A 17,564-nucleotide genomic window follows, 5' to 3' on the forward strand; every position below is an offset into this window, starting at 1 on the left:
TTGGTATCGAACCTGGGACCTTGGCGCTATGAGGCAGCAGTGCTAACCACTGCGCCACCGCGCTGGCCTAAGGTCGGTGCAGACCTAATGGTATAATAGCCACTGTAGGAATGCAATGGTTCTATGGTCCCAATTTTCTTCTTAAAAAGTACAGAATAGGGAAATACCATTTTTATCCACCCAGCAAATCCTGAAAATCAGATATCTTGAGTACTAAGCGGATACTACATGGCTGGACATGTAGGGCGGGATTCTCTAAAAATGGGGCTATGTCTCCACACCGGCGTGAAAACCAGCACCAACAGCCCCCGAAAGTGAGAAATTCTCACCTTTCTAGGGGCCTAGGTTGCCGGCGGGGAGCAGCCCGCCCGAGTCCGCGCATGCACGGTATGGCCGGCGTATTCCCGCACATGTGCGGGGGTTCCCTTCTCCGTGCCTCCCCCCCAGGCAATATAGCGGAGGCCCGGCGTGGAGTAAAGTAGGTCCCCATGGAACCAGCCCACCCGCCGATCGGCAGGCCCCGATTGCGGGCCAGACCTCTGTGGGGGCCTGCCCACGGGGCCGGGTCCCCCCTCCAGGACGGCCTTCGCACACTCACCTTCCAGATCCCGCCGTGTGGGAGGTGAGTAATCCATGCCAACGGGACTGGGCCAAACTTGTCGGCTACTCGGCCCGGCGGCACCCGAAAAACGGAGCCGGAGAATTGGGAAGCCGGTGTCAGGGAATGATTCTCGCGCCCTCCCCGGCGATTCTCCGACCCGGTGCCCGGCCCTTTCTGACCTCCAACATAAAAGATTCTATGGCAATGCTTATTGAAGAGTTGACAGCACAGAGGGAATAGGTGTTGAATCCAAGGCTTTTATGGCAAGTACATAGGTCAAATATCTATATTTCACTTTTTTGTGTTTAGTATTTTTAGGATTGGCTCAGAAACAAAGGAACTCAAAATGAGGGAAAGAGGTAAAAACATCCAGGGTGATAGAATAGTGAGTAGCTAGAAAGTGTTTCTTTTGGTCTGCAGTTTATTTGTTTCAATTTAGTTAAAAGTCTAAGAAAAGCATGGCAGGGCATCTCAGTGCTGTGGAATACACATGCCATGGCTTGTGTGAACTCGAGGACACTTTCCATGTCCTAGACAATGACTTGTAGAGGAAGAGGCAGCAGCCAGCCGGGGGAGGCAGCAGCCAGCCAGAAGAGGCAGCAGCCAGCCGGGGAAGGCAGCAGCCAGCCGGGGGAGGCAGCAGCCAGCCGGGGGAGGCAGCAGCCAGCCGGGGGAGGCAGCAGCCAGCCGGGGGAGGCAGCAGCCAGCCGGGGAAGGCAGCAGCCAGCCGGGGGAGGCAGCAGCCAGCCGGAAGAGGCAGCAGCCAGCCGGGGGAGGCAGCAGCCAGCCGGGGGAGGTAGCAGCCAGCCTGAAGAGGCAGCAGCCAGCCGGAAGAGGCAGCAGCCAGCCGGAAGAGGCAGCAGCCAGCCGGAAGAGGCAGCAGCCAGCCGGGGGAGGCAGCAGCCAGCCTGAAGAGGCAGCAGCCAGCCGGAGCAGGCATGCGGCCAGCCGGAAGAGGCAGCAGCCAGCCGGGGGAGGCAGCAGCCAGCCGGGGGAGGCAGCAGCCAGCCGGGGGAGGCAGCAGCCAGCCGGGGGAGGCAGCAGCCAGCCGGGGGAGGCAGCAGCCAGCGGGGGAGGCAGCAGCCAGCGGGGGAGGCAGCAGCCAGCCGGGGGAGGCAGCAGCCAGCCGGGGGAGGCAGCAGCCAGCCGGGGGAGGCAGCAGCCAGTCGGGGGAGGCAGCAGCCAGCCGGAAGAGGCAGCAGCCAGCCGGGGGAGGCAGCAGCCAGCCGGGGAAGGCAGCAGCCAGCCTGAAGAGGCAGCAGCCAGCCTGAAGAGGCAGCAGCCAGCCGGGGGAGGCAGCAGCCAGCCGGAAGCGGCTCAAGCTCCGGGGTTCACACTCATGAGGTTGACAGTTTCATGGATTGCATGTTTCTTGAGGTGGTCACCCCTCAGCTTAAGCGAGAGCAAGCAGAGGGGGAATGGGCAAGCAGAGGGGGAATGGGCAAGCAGAGGGGGAATGGGCAACCACCAGGCAGTCAAAGGGAACCAGGTAGGTAATTCACAAGGCTCCTGAGTGCATCCCGTCCTCCAATCAGTAGTCAAATTTGAATATTCGTGAGAGTGATGATTCCTCTGGGGAATGTAGCCTCAGCCTGGTTCTCCTCGACTGTCTGGCAGTTTTTATTCCCACTCTATCTGCTCTCTCATGCTGTGTGTGGGGGGGGGGGGGGAAGCCTTGTGGGTGCACTGGGGTGAATCCCGAAGCTCAAGCCCCTCCAGCTGATCATACCTCCTGCACATATAATTGGCCAGGGCACAGAAAGTGTCTTTAAGTTCCAACATGACACAGGATATGCATTCCATGGCACTGAAGTGCCCTGCTATTAGACTCCATTAGTCTCTATTAGTCTCTATTAGATGAGTATCTAAATTTAAAAGACCAAAAAGATACACTTTCTAGGCACTCAACACTCAGCGCCTTCCTTTGTGCTGACATCACTTGAGGTGTTCTTACCTCTTTCCCACATTTATCATTTCCTAGCTATTTCATGATGATAAAACTGATATTGCTCCCCTCTTTAGTTTCCATGACCAGCTAAATTATGTAGAATTCCACAATAATTTCTAGAACTGGTTATGTCATGTGACACAGTCCGTTCTGGGCGGGATTACTCAGGTCGTTCCCAGCGCTTCCTATCTAACGGATCTTGGCCAACAGTTTAGCATCTACATTAAGAAGCAAAATTGGCCTATAGGACCGCATTGCAACGGGTCCTTATCACGCTTGAGGATAAGCAAGATCAAAGCCTGCAACATCGTCGGGGGAGAGGATTCCCTATTCCTTGGCCTCATTAAAGGTTCTCAGCAACAGTGGGCCCAACAGCTCCGAGAACTTCCTGTAGAACTCAACGGGAAATCCATCCGGCCCCGGGGCCTTTCCCACCTACATACTCCCCAACCCCTTAGCTAACTCCTCCATCCCAATCGGAGCCCCCAATCCCTCTAACCGCCCTTCCTGAAATAGTCGGATTTGGATGAGGAGAGCATGGTTAGGTAACATTTGACATGGTCAAGACAAATCCAGCGATGAATGACTCGACCTGTTATGTGCCTTCTGGCATAAGAGAGCAGGTAATGGGAATTGTCTCAGGGAACCTGGCACAAGTGGGAGACAAATGATTTGCTGGGAATGAGGGTGATACATGCAGCGGCAAGGGTGCATTTTGAGAAAGTTTAACAGATGTTAGGGGCCAGGTTTAGAGAACCCCAAAGTGTATCATGGAGTTCACCTGAATCACAACTTTTACTAGATTGTGGTTATGGGGAGCACACGGCCCACTCTACAGGTGTGGTGCAGCAGAAATGAAAAAGTAATTTTTAGAGCAAAACAATGTTTATTTTATGAACTCAAGTTAACCTTTTTAAAACATACAGTGAACATCTTAGTAACCATCAATTCAAATACAAACCGAAAGAATACAACACTAAGCAATCCTTAAGCTTTCCTTTTAACATCCATAAGACATTAAAAAACCTTTTAACAGAAGCACATCAGGTTTAAATTCACTACTGAGAACAGTTGTCTCTCTGAATTCAACCAAATGATCAAGAGATAGTCTTTACATGGCAGAGAGAACAACATTACACCTCCTTTGGCTGGCTGCAGCCCCAACACTAAAACGAAACCAAAAAAACACAGACACACCCAAGCTTTTCTCAAAGTCAAACTAAAAAGCAGAGCCAGAGCTCAGCTCCACCCACACTCTGACATCACTGCAGTAACTTGAGCAGACAAACATTTCTTAAAGTGACATTCTCATGCCACAGGTGACAAAAGGCCATAAGAAAGGGAGTTGGAAGTTGTAGAATGAGTTAGTGTGAAATTCAGGGCAACATTTTCCAGGGTCAGACAAAGCAGATCTTCTTGTCAATATACACCAGCATTTAGCTTATGTTTCCACCGCTTTCTCTATATTGGTAAGAAAATGCTTGATTCTAACAAGAAAACTAACACAAAGGATAATTTTGGATAATTGCTATTCTTTTCCCCACTCAATGCTATTTCCCCACTGGGATTCGTCACTGGCCCTTTTATTCCCTTGACTACCAGTTGCTACAAATATCTAGCAACTGCCCCCTGCATATGTAATTTTGAGCAATCACGCTGCAGACTAGCTTTTGTAATGCTGTGGGGAATTCACTGCTATTTATTATGTCATTCATGCTGCTTTTTCTATCAGCTGCAATATTAATTCTGTTGTTCACTTTATTGCTTCTCACCAGTTTCCTATTGCACATTCACACAAAGTTCGTGCGAAGCAGGCGCAAAGTTTGTCAACTGAAAATTGGCCATTCAGGACTTGAACGGACTCTAAAGCAAACCACAGTGGGACTCCCACCTCTGATGTCCCACATTTCATCCATGAGGCCAAGGTCAGGAGCCAATTACACTGTGACCATGGAATCAGTGAAAAGTAAAATTACTTTACACTAATATTACAGCAATAATGTGAAGGCTTTACTTTCTTACATTCATCAATATCCTCTGTTCTCCTCTTAAATTTGTCTGATAGTTCCTTTCTTTCCCTGCTATCCTTTAATCAAATGTATAGTTAATCTGAAACTCCAGCAATACATTATTGCAAGTAGTCATTACTCATTCTCCCTCTCCATGATCCAATCCAGCTGCTCGATATTTCCCTAATTTCTCCAACATTCACCTTCCTAAAGTTGAGACTCCTGTTATCTTCCCTTCTCCATTGTGTGTTTTACTTTTAACTCAACTATATGCAGTTGCTGTTACTGCCATATAAAGTTCTCAACCAGTTGGATCACGTCGCATAACAGAGTCACATGCAGAAACCACAGCAGCATTAGATTTACACGCACGATAGGATAGAGTGGTACAATTTGCTTTTCTAATTAAACATCTTACAGAGATTTACTTAGCATAACCAGCAGGGGGCATTCAAATTGTAACTAAATTAAATCTGAATTGTTTCAGTCAGATTTGCTGTTTAAAGATTCCCTTCCAAGAACCGATAATTATGACGCATGAAACAGATGCATTCTATTCTTAAATTGAAGCATGCCATACTTACATATCCCAATTTGGAGCTGAACGCAGCTGCTGGGTTAACACTGGAAACTGCAAACAAAGGCACAGACACATCTTTAATATTGGTTTCATATGTGGATCTACATTCTGAGCAGTGTTTGCAGTCAATTCTGATATACACAAATATATTTTTTCCTGTAATAATATTTATGATAAACATCAGAGGCATTTCCCTTATGGCCAGACATGGGGTTGCAAAGTAACTGCTAATGTGACCTGAAATGTAATAATTCCACGTCGATTTAAACATTGCTTGTACCAGTTTAGAACCTACATAGAACACTTTCAGGAGTTTTACACATAAGTTACGCTCCACACCGAACTGGGAAAATACTCAGAAATGAATTGTTATGTTGCCCTGAGGTGTGTAAGTTAATGATCACTACCAATGGCCATCCAAAAGATCATCTTTGATTTCAGGCCTTAGAAATAAGAATGAGCATCTCTTAAGGACACACACAGCCTAAATAGCAATGCTTCTGAAAAATAAATTCACAAAGAAACATTTAGCATATCATGGGCGGCATGATAGCATAGTGACTAGCACTGTGGCTTCACAGCGCCAGGGTCCCAGGTTCGATTCCCCGCTGGGTCACTGTTTGTGCGGAGTCTTCACGTTCTCCCCATGTCTGCGTGGGTTTCCTCCGGTGCTCCGGTCTCCTCCCACAAGTCCCGAAAGACGCGCTGTTAGGTGGATTGAACATTCTGAATTCTCCCTCTGTGTACCCGAACAGGCGCCGGAATGTGGCGACGAGGGGATTTTCACAGTAACTTCATTGCCGTGTTAATTTAAGCCTACTTGTGACACGAATAAAGATTATTATCTTTTACTGTATTCAAACAGGTAAAAGGCAAAAAGAACTCTGCATAAATTTTGTTACAATAGTTTAAAATGAGGGCGACGTAATGATGCATTTTGATGCAAGTGACATCATTCCACCATCTGTATATAAATACAAAAACAAAGGGCAGCACGGTGGCACAGTGGTTAGCATTGCTGCCTACGGCGCTGAGGACCCGGGTTCGAATCCCAGCTCTGGGTCACTATCCGTGAGGAGTTTGCACATTCTCGCCGTGTCTGCGTGGGTTTCACCCCCACAACCCAAAGATGTGCAGGGTCGGTGGATTAGCCACGCTAAATTGCCCCTTAATTGGAAAAAGTAATTGGGTACTCTAAATTTATTTTTAAAAAATACAAAAACATTTGTACACTAATTAGCCCAGCTCCATGAAATGAACTATGCATGTTTGGTGAGTACGGTTCAGGCCAATTTGCAAACATGGGATAACCTTCCCAATCTTAGGCGGGTAGAGTCCAGTCCATTAAAATGAATATTCTCCAAAGGTTTTTGTTTCTTTTTCAATGTCCCTGTTTTTCTCCCTAAATCTTTTTTTGTGTGGGTTAATTGGGTTGACCTCATCCTTTACATGAGCAGGCAAGAGCCCGAGGATCCACAGGGCAGTTCTTCAAAGGGGGGCCTAGTATTGCCGAATTTGCTTTTTTATTTTTGGGCGGCCAATGTTGGGAAGGTGCTGGGGTAGTGCAGTGACACGGATTCCATATGGAGACAGATAAGAAGCGAGGTCCTGTAGGGGATCCAGTCTTAGTGCACTGGCGACGGCCTTGCTTCTGTTTTCTCCAGCAAGGTACTCCTCAAACCCAGTGGTCGTGTCCACTTTAAGGATATTGAGACAATTCAGGCAGCACTTTAAGCTTGGATCTGTATCGCAGATCACCCCCATTTGTGCCAATCATCTATTTGTGCTGTCGAGACTGGGAGCGACGTTTGGAGTATGGGGAGCAAAGGGGCTTGAGAGATTCGGAGATGTGTTTGTGGAGGGACGGTTTGCCACCTTGGAGGAATTATTGATGACATTTGAGCTTTCGGGGCCGAACTCGTTTAGGTAATCCTAGATGAGGAATTTTGTACAAGGGGTGGAGGTCGTCCCCGTCCAGCACCTCGGCATGGTTGGGTGACCTAACAGAATTCTTGTGCCTGGAGAAAGTCAAGTACACTGTTAGGGGGTCGGTTGAGGGGTTCTACAGGAAGGGGCAGCCATTCATTACCTATTTTAAGGCATTAGATGCCGTTGGTTTGTGGGGGGGGGGGGGCTTTTTTCTTTTTTTGTTTCTCTTTTCTCTTTATGGATGAGGTGCATGCGGCATGTTGAATTTTTGTTATGTTGGTTTTGTGTAATATCTGCTGTGGGGAATGTGGATTTGGTTTAAAATTTACTGTAAAATGGAAAATCAATAATCAAAATATTTTTTTTAAAAGAACAGATTTTGTAATCTGATACTTTGTCTGATAAATCTGCACAAAACCAGTAACTCAATTAATTATCTTCAGATGATAATAACCAGTTGAACATTGACTCCTTAATTTTTAAAAATAAATTTAGAGTACCCAATTCATTTTTTAATTACGGGGCAATTTAGCGTGGCCAATCCATCTTTGGGTTGTGGGGGTGAAACCCACACAAACACGAGGAGAAAGTGCAAACTCCACACGGACAGTGACCCAGAGCCGGAATCGAACCTGGGACCTCGGCGCTGTGAGGCAGCAGGGCTAACCTACTGCTCCACCGTGCTGCCCTCATTGACTCCTTAATCAACTTTGGCCTTAAAGGGCAGCACGGTGGCCTAGTGGTTAGCACAACCGCCTCACGGCCCTGAGGTCCCAGGTTCGATCCCGGTCACTGTCCGTGTGGAGTTTGCACATTCTCCCCGTGTCTGCGTGGGTTTCGCCCCCACAACCCAAAAATGTGCAGAGTAGGTGGATTGGCCACGCTAAATTGCCCCTTAATTGGAAACAATAATTGGCTAATCTAAATTTTTTTTAAAAACTTTGGCCTTAAAGGCACAACTTACAACTTACACAACTTAAAGGCACAGAAAGGTGTTACGATTTCAGATTACCGATAGAATCACCTTCTCCTTCAACAGCGGATTGGCACCTCTGATAAGTATACTTCAACTCTGGTGATCAGGAAGGTGTAACTATCTTCAAGAGCATTAATCCAAGCGAACAGCAATTATCTCACTTGCAGTAATCTAATTACTAGATGTAAAGCAATTCAATTTACAGTAACCTGACCGTGGTATTAGCACAGGCAGTTCCTACTGTGTTGGGCTTTGGCACCCAATAGCAAATCCAGGGCAAACTTGCCAGACTGATGAAGGCTGGAAATTTTGTCTAAAGGAAGTCACACTGCTGCTGACTCTCTTCGAAGGGTAGATACAGTCTTATAGGCCAAATGATTATTCTATAAAGTGATTCATATCTTTTGCAATTAAAGAGAAATATGAAACACAAAAGAGCAAACAAAAGCAGATCATTCCTAAACATCTGTAAACCTGGAATGAGGAGGTGTACAAGAGTTTGTATCTATATAGGGCCACGGTACCGTAGAGGAGTGTCAAACAAAATGAAAACTAAATTTGACACTGCCACATATGGGGATATTAGGACAGATGATTACAAATTTGGTCAGAGATAGGTTTTGAGCAGAATCTTGAAGGAAGAGAGAGAGAAGCAGAAATATTTGATATTGGCATGGGCGGAGTTTCAGCAAAGATGAGCCGAGGAAAGGGTGAAGTTGGGCGATGTTACTGAGGTGAAAGTAGACTGTGAGTTAGTGCTGGGGCAGAAAAATGGTCAAAAGCCCATTTCAGGGTCAAAAATGATAACAGGGTTGTCAACAGCCTGGTTCAATTGCGAAGGGTGGAGTCAGTGGTAAGGGAATGGAGTTAGTGAAGGGGCCAAAGACAATGGCTTCAGTCTTCCCAATGTTCAGTTGGAAGATATTTCTGCTCATCTCATAAGGAGCATCAGACAAACACTATGACCAGAGATACAGAGATAGCGGTGAGGTAGAGCTGGATGTCGTCAGCTTATATGCAAAATTCAATGTATTTTCAGATGATGTTGCCAAGGGTGGAACATGGATGAGAAACAGCAGGGGCTAAGGATTGATCCTTGGGGGACACCCAATGGTACATATAAGATTGGTGAGGTGTTGTGGTAAATTGCTTCCATTCACCGTGTCTTGAAACATCTACAAAGTCCTTCATAGGTTGGAGTTGAATTTGCCAGTACTTGTTCCCTCTAATTTGGTTAAGGCGTTTAAAAAAAAATTATGTTCTTTTCACCTCCCCCAGAAATTGCATTGCAGGTTGTTGAGGCCTTGTTGTGCATAAGTTGCATAGTAACCATTTCGAACAGGCTTGATGGACCAACCGGCCTTTAACTGGCTTTCATTTTCCCATGTTCCTAATACAAATTTCTCTGTGGACTCCTAAGCATAAACATTACACCACCGTCTGTCCCCCCAACAACACTCAGGAAGCTTGTCACCATCCATAACAGAGCAGGCCTCTTGTTCGCAATCCCTTTCAACCACTTAAAGGTTAATTTTGTCCACCACTGATTTACAGTGGCAGCAGCGTATACTACCTACAAGATGCACTGCAGACACTCACCAAGATCCTTCAACAGTGCCTTCCAAACTCTCAACCTCTACCAGTTAGAAGGTCAAAGGAAGTAGACACATGGGAACACCACCTCCAAGCCACACACCATCCTGATATGGAACTATATTGCCGTTCTTTCACTGTCGTGGAATCAAAATCCAGGAACACACTTTACAGGAGCAGTTTGGGTCCACCTGCGCTACATGCAGCAGTTTAAGAAGACAGTTCACCATCTACCGTCTCGTGGGTAATAGGGATTGACAAGTGCTGGCCTTGCCAATGTCACCCACATCCCATGAAGGAATAAAAAAAAAGATCTGGTCTGTGATATCACTAAACGGAAAGATGTCATTTCTTTCTCAGGTAATTGTTGTCTTCAAGTGTGGAGTAAATAAAACCTTTCAATCTGGCCAGGGGACTAGATTTTGGTAGAAATACTGCCCTGCTTTCAAACAATTTCACAGCAAAAGGACCAATTTCCATGCAGTAAGTCTGTAGAAGATTCACAGTGGGCTTAAAATAGCAAAAGGCCAGCAATTCAGGGAGAACATTTTGATGCCCCACTCCCAGGACCCAAAAAACATCAAATTATAACATAACAGAGCCATTCGTACGCAGTTGGCATCTGTCAGTTGCCATAAATAGAAAATAAAGTCATAGTTCTAAGAAATCATCTGACATGCTAATGGAATACCTGGTATCTGCACTCAGTTATTAAACACCGAAAAGTTTGTCACTTACCAGTTGTGAATCGATTAGTCTTGTAGCAACTTCCTTATGACTGGTCACTGAACAGAGATAGCACATCAAGTTCAATTTGGCTCTGGGTGGCCCTGCAGTCTTCTCGCCTGTGTCTATCAGTGAGCACAGCTGCTGGATGAAAAGGGTCCAGTCCTGTCCCTTTAGGGATACCAGTTTTTCAGCTGCAATTTACCAAGCCGCAAGGACACCATTATTTTTTTTACCTTTGCAACGTAATAGCCTGCTTACGCAGTCATAACACACTCTTCAGAAAGATGACCATGCAAAGGCAAATTAGAGCTTTGTTGCCAAGGCAAAACACAAATAACTGTTAAGTTGACATGACCAACATGTATCACATTGTAGAGTATCCTGCTTTCAAGGGGCATTCTCTGTGCTAGCTTGATACATGCAAGTTAAAATGACAGGTTTCCCTGAAAATTGATTGGCAGTCAAGCACTCAATAGTTCGAACGGTTGCACTGTCCTTCCCTGAGAGGGTTGTTGGCTGCCATTTTCTGCAACACCTACCAAATACTCCTCTAAAATCTCAGTTTACAAATATGTCCCACGATCATCTAAACAGAGTGAATGTTCAGCTGATGCATAAAAACTTGTCACAGATTGATTTTAGTCATTTTTGCCCATGCAACAAAATTGCAAACATGCTTTTAGATGATCCTAGAGGGGAATAAATATGAATAAATTGTGGTCAACATCTCCTGGGAAGGACAAGATGAGTGCATGTAATTTAACTGGAGTAATTTAACATTTTGCAAATGTAATTGATTGATAACTGAATTTCGCTCACAGCTTGCTCAAGGAACATGTCCTTCCCTAGTAAGAAGCATCACCAAAAAATATTTACTTCATTTCTTTTGCCTTGCTCCCTGAATTGTTGATGCAAGACCTCATTCCTCTTTCTACTTATGTCATATTCTGGGGAAATGATGGGAAATCGTATAGTCCTGATCCCCGACCTCCATTGGTGTTCTAACAGTTGGGAGGAGTTTAAACTAAGTTGGCAGGTGGAGGGAACATAGACTGTTAGCAGAAGAGAAACACAGTATGATAGAGTAAAGCTATCAAGTCAAAGGGAATACAGCTGTATTAAGTTTCAAGAGAGTCCGGCAAAATTGTATTGCATTGCATCTACTTTAATGCCAGGAGTATCAAAGGTAAATGGGATGAGATAAGGGCGAGGATGGACACATAGAATTGTGATATAGTAGCCATCATGGAGAGGTGGTTGAGGGAATGGCAGAACTGGCAGCTTAACATCCCGGCGAGACAGAGGAGGGGGTAAACGAGGAGCAGACATTGCATTATTAGTTAAGAAGTCAGTTACTGCGGTAAGGAGAGATGATATCTTAGAAGAAGAAATTTGACAAAGAAGTATGCAAAGAACGGCATGACACTGGGAAGTCCCGAGGAACAAAAGGACCTCGACGTGTTTGTCCATAGATCCCTGAAGGCGGAAGAGCAGGTTAATTGGGTGGTCAAAAGGGCATATGGGACTCTTGCCTTTATCAATCAAAGCATAGGTTACAAAACAGGAAGGTCATGTTGGAGTTGTATAAAACTTTGGTGAAACCATAGCTGGTCGCTACATTATAAGAAGTATGTGATTGCACTAACTGTGGAGAGGTTGCAGACGTGATTCACCAGGATGTTGCCTGGAATGGAACATTTAAGTTATGAAGATAAGTTGGATAGGCTTGGGTTGTTTTCGCTGGAGCAGAGAAGATTGAGGGCCGATCTGATCGAGGTGTACAAGATTCTGAAGGGCATGGACAGGGTGGATAGGGAGCAGCTGTTTCCCTTAGTTGAAGGGTCATCACGAGGGGACACAAATTCAAGGTGAAGGGCAGGAGGTTTTTTGGGGGGGTGGATTTAAGGAAAGGTTTGTTACCTAGTGGCCGGTGACAGTCTGGAATGCACTGCCTGAGAGAGTAGTAGAGACGGGTTGCCTCACATCCTTTAAAAAGTACCTGGATGAGCACTTGGCACGTCATAACATTCAAGTGAGGTGTTGGCAAATGGGATTAGGTAGGTAGGTCAGGCGGTTTGCATGTGTCGGTGCAGACTCAACAGGCCAGAGGGCCTCTTCTGCACTGTATTTTTCTGAGATTCTGTGAAAGTCAAGCTCTTTCACCAATATTTCTCCTTTCTTTCACTTCTGTTCTCTTCCCTCTACTTCTTGCTCTATCATCTTGCTCCTTCAATTTCCACTTTCTCTCATTCTTCTTCTTGCCACTCTCTTCCACACTTTTTTTTCACTTCTCATAAGACATTCAAAAGGGAGGTAATTAGGACAGAAAAGCAGGCGGGCCAGAAAGCACTGAGGCTAAAAAAGCAGGCGAGTCGGCAGGTTGACAGCTCTCAAGGGTTGGGCCCACTGCCAGGATTCATCCAGTCCCGCTAAAAGCCAATGGACCTGTGGTTGACCACAGAATTTACCATAGAATTTACAGTGCAGAAGGAGGCCATTCGGCCCATCGAGTCTGCACCGGCTCTCGGAAAGAGCACCCTACCCAAGGTCAACACCTCCACTCTATCCCCATAACCCAGTAACCCCATTCAACACTAAGGGCAATTTTGGACACTATGGGCAACTTATCATGGCCAATCCACCTACCCTGCACATCTTTGGACTGTGGGAGGAAACCGGAGCACCCGGAGGAAACCCACGCACACACGGGGAGGATATGCAGACTCTGCACAGTGACCCAAGCCGGAATAGAACCTGGGACCCTGGAGCTGTGAAGCATTTGTGCTATCCACAATGCTACCGTGCTGCATCCGTGGGCCGCTGCATCCCAACCCATGGGAAACAGCCTCGTCAGGGCCGGAAAATCCCGGTCAAGGTAGCAGGTGTGGAGGTCGGGAAGAGGTTGAAGGCTAGGAAGCACTCGAAGCAGATCACTGAGTAAGTCAGTCAGGGAATAGTTGGGAGCAGGTAGGCTTGAAAGTATTCAATGCAAACATGCGAGTGACTCGTCAAAAGGCACTCGTGGTGCAGGGTCAAAAAATGAGCACCTGGGCAGACCTGGTGATGTGCTGTGATGCTAAACACCCAGCATTTGGCCAAGGAGCACTTGGGCTGAGTGAGTGGGCAGACAAACCTGCACACCTTCAGTCTGGGCAAGCAAGCAAATAGGACAGCTTGGACATCACTCATCGCAACAGGTAAGCAGATGAGTCTGCAATCGGTGAAAGTAAATGAGGAGACTTCACAGCCTGGCTTACCTGACATCAAGTCATGGATCGAGTCAAAGGGTCCCAACTGGGCAAACTAAACCATAATTTTCAGCAGGCCATGACTTCCATTCCTTTGCTATTAATATCGCTCCCCTCCCCCAGTCATTTACTCAGGTTGAACTGCATGATCCAAAAAGTCCTGCTTAACCTAGAGCTTGGTTTCAAAGCTCACTTCCTGTCCAGTACCAAAACACCATTTTTCCAACTTTGTCCAACCTTTATTCATATTTCTGACAAATTTCTATGAACACTTACCTGAATAAGCTGGAACACTCAATGTTTTAGCATCAAACTTCATGGGTGTTGGTTTCAATATCTGTAACACAAAACACACAGAGAAATATGTTTATTAGGGTAACTTACAGTTAAAGACTGCTCTGTTTCACAGCACAGAAAAATACAGTGATTCAGAGGAAACGATGGAGAGGAAAGCAAATAATGTTTGATTGAAATTAAAGTTTTTTAAGTTTGAAGCATCACTAAGCATATTATGGATTTATTAGATCCACAATAAAAAATCTAAACCATATTCCACCAAGATATTCCTTCCTTCTAACTCAGAAGTATTATGGACTCTTCAACTCAAAGTAGCTCAATTCAAATTTGAGTTCATAATTTGATTTGTTTTTAAACACCACATTCATATGATATTACTTTGCTTAATTCAAATTATCCAAGTCAACATTTTTCCAACAACCTCAAATTAGAAATAGGTTATATTCATAAGAACAAAATAGTGATAGAGAGGATTTCAATGCCTTCTCTAAATAACCTTATATGCACACTGTAAGGTTTTGTAATTTTGATCATATTTCCAAAGAAAAGATTTGGTGATGAGCTAAATAAAAAAATGGTGTGTTCTAAATTAGCGTGAGCTTGTCCTAGTTTCAAATTCTCCTTCCAGCTATATGCTACATCATCCAGAGCAGAGGAGGTTATATGTTAATAAGTCAAGCATGGGACATGGTTTCCACAACAACTGGTGACAATGGTTAATTTGCTATCTCATTTTGAGCTTCTTATAATCATCATACCCATCATTGCTGAATACAATTCAGCCCAGCTTGAAGTGCCTGCCAGTATTGACAGGGGGAGACTGTGAGCCTGCAGTCACTCCTGGGGTTTTAGGAAGTCACGGAGAGTCCACACCGAGTTGTATCAAAGAAACTTAGGTTTATTTACAAGACTACAACACACAGCTCCTGGTAGTTTCCAACTGAGTCTTAACAGGTCAGTGCTGAACTGGCCAGCCTCGTATAAAACATAGATTTCTCCCGCCCCTTAACGGGGGGAGCTCATTCTCCACAAGTGACACGGGGAAGACAATCATTTACACTCTAAAGTCCCGTGTGGATGCAGATTATGACATGAGGCTCCTCTTAAACCTCAGCAATCATGAATCAAACTCCCAGCTATGGGTGAATAGCTCCACTACCTTGTGGACACCTCGGGAGAGCTGAAGGTTAATGGAGTAAACCCTGACAAAATATATCAACTGGAGAAAGATTGGCAGATGTCTAAATGTGTTGGGCTCGATCTAACAAAAAGGTTTCTAAATGTGTTAGCGAGTGAGAAATGCCATGGATTACCCGACAGCCAACCCGGCGAGGCCGTCACCTGTATCTAATGTTTATTAGAGCACTTAATGATTCCTCAACAGCTTCAAGCCGCAAATGACTGCCTGACAGCTCCCCGCTAACAAGGGGGAGCAACACTGAAATCAATCCGGCAAAGCAAACCCCAGCCATGCCACCGAGCAGACCAGCTCCACAATTCTAGGATGCCGACTTGGCCAGACTGATGGATACGGTCGAATCCAGACAGGATACCCCGTTCCCCCGAGGGGATCGGAGGGTCAACCACAGGACAGCCAGTGCCGCCTGGGAGGCAGTGACAGTGGCCGTCAGCTAGGGGAGAGCTAGTGGAGTAAGGCCACTCAGTGCTGCAAGAAGTTCAACAACCTCCATTGGGCAGCACGGGCGAGTTACCATTGGCCCCCTTGGCAATGGTCCTGCCAGCTACCCCCTCCCCCCCAATGCCTCCCCAGCACAATACCACAACATGCACCAGCACAGCCTGGCATCACCATCACACCCGACTCATGCCCAACAGTGGTGCACACGCCTTTCCCCGTCATGCCCCCACCCCCACTCACGATGCATGAAGCATAAGGTTCACAATGCCCCCTCTGTGTCCCCACATGAGAAGTTAGCCCGCACCTGATGGCTAAGGGTGCAGACAGTCGGCAGAGTGCTGGACTTCAGGGTACTCACCCCCTACGAGGAACGGGTCCTGGAGGCGGTGTGGGTGATCAAGGACAGAACAGTCACTGAAGTCAGGTTGGCATGCGTCACAGAGGTGAGTATCCACCGGCCCCCACCCATATATCGCCGTTTCTTCACTGTCGCCAGGTCAAAATCCTGGAACTCCCTCCCTAACAGGACTCTGGGTGTACCTACACCACATGGAATGCAGTGGTTCAAGAAGGCAGCTCACCACCACCTTATCAAGGCCTAGCTTGCGATTCACCCATCCCATGAATGAACATAAAAAAATAAGGCTTTGTGGTCAGAAACTCACTATCAGTGATAGAAGCCCACCACAAATGGTTCAGAACCTGTTCCCTCCCTCCGTCTCGCAATTCAAACAGGGTCAATTAACCTCAGGAGTATGTACATTCCACTTCAGAGGCGAAAGACCAATTCTATGAGGAGGTTGAGTCTGTTGTTAGCAGAATCTCTGAATCAGAACATTTTTACCAATTAAGGATTTCAACACAAGAGTGGCCCTCCTGCCTTGACCTGGGAAAGATAAATGAGAACGGACAGAGACCACTAGAGCTTTGCTGCTATTGTGAGCTTGGTGTAACTAATACCTTCTTTTAGGAGAAGTCATACAAGGTGACCTAGAGACATCCAAAATCAGGGCATTGCCACACCTGGATGTGATCCTCACCAGAGATGATTTTCTGAACAGCAATCACAAAGTACACAGCTACCACAACACTGCCTGTGATACAGATCACCCTGGTGTGCACCAAGGTTGGGATGCAATCCTTGAAGGTTTCTGATTCAAAGCAGAACGGTTGTCCTCATATCAACATCAGCTATACAACCTACTTAGTGGAACATTAACAGTCCTTTGACTCAACTGAACACGGGCTCTCAATAGGCCTTCATTGCAACAAGACTTGACAAAAGGAGCAAGAATGTCTTTCTGCAGCTGTACAAGGCCTTGGTGAGACCACACCTGGTACTGTGTGCAGTTTGGGTCTCTTTATCAAAGAAAGGTTTAATAAGGACATGGGGAGTCAACGCCGAGTAGGATTAAAGAACTTTAGCTTATTTATAGTTAAGTTAGATACAACTCCTGGTAGATCCCTACCTCTCTTCGGTCGGTGCCTCACAGGCTGACCTTTTATACATCGCTGAATGGAGCTCCCCCGTCCCTCAGTGACCCATGCCAGATATGACAAAAGGATATACTTGCCACAGAAAGAGTGCAGCGAAGGTTCACCAGAATGATTCCTGGGCTGGCAGGATTATCGTACAAGGAGAGGTTGGGTCGACTGGACCTGTATTCACTGGAATTTAGGAGAATGAGATGGGTCTCATGAAAATGTATAGAATTCTGACAGGGCTGGACAGATTGGGTGAAGGGTGGTGTTTTCTCTGTGGGGGGTCTAGAACAAGGGGTCAGTGTCTCAGGATACCGGATAGGCCATTAAGGACTGAGACAAAGAGAAGTATCTTCACTCAGAGGATGGTGAACAACAAAACCTTGGTACGGCCACATTTGGAGTACTGTGTGCAGTTCTGGTCGCCTCATTTTAGGAAGGATGTGGAAGCTTTGGAAAAGGTGCAAAGGAGATTTACCAGGATGTTGCCTGGAATGGAGAGTAGGTCTTACGAGGAAAGGTTGAGGGAGCTA

General features: G+C 46.2%; 1 protein-coding gene across 4 annotated transcripts in view; it reads right to left on the minus strand.

Moving 5' to 3' along the window:
* ulk4 (unc-51 like kinase 4) overlaps window positions 1-17,564 on the minus strand; it is a 513,024-nt gene that overhangs the window by 427,641 nt on the left and 67,819 nt on the right. For all 4 annotated transcript variants that reach the window (XM_038796599.1, XM_038796603.1, XM_038796600.1 and 1 more), the window contains 3 exons: window positions 13,890-13,950; window positions 10,375-10,556; window positions 5,143-5,189 (listed from right to left, as the gene is read on the minus strand). In XM_038796599.1, the coding sequence (XP_038652527.1) occupies window positions 5,143-5,189; window positions 10,375-10,556; window positions 13,890-13,950 (290 nt within the window). The remainder of the gene's footprint in view (window positions 1-5,142; window positions 5,190-10,374; window positions 10,557-13,889; window positions 13,951-17,564) is intronic.

This window comes from Scyliorhinus canicula, chromosome 5, assembly GCF_902713615.1.
Source record: "Scyliorhinus canicula chromosome 5, sScyCan1.1, whole genome shotgun sequence".
NCBI lineage: Eukaryota > Metazoa > Chordata > Chondrichthyes > Carcharhiniformes > Scyliorhinidae > Scyliorhinus > Scyliorhinus canicula.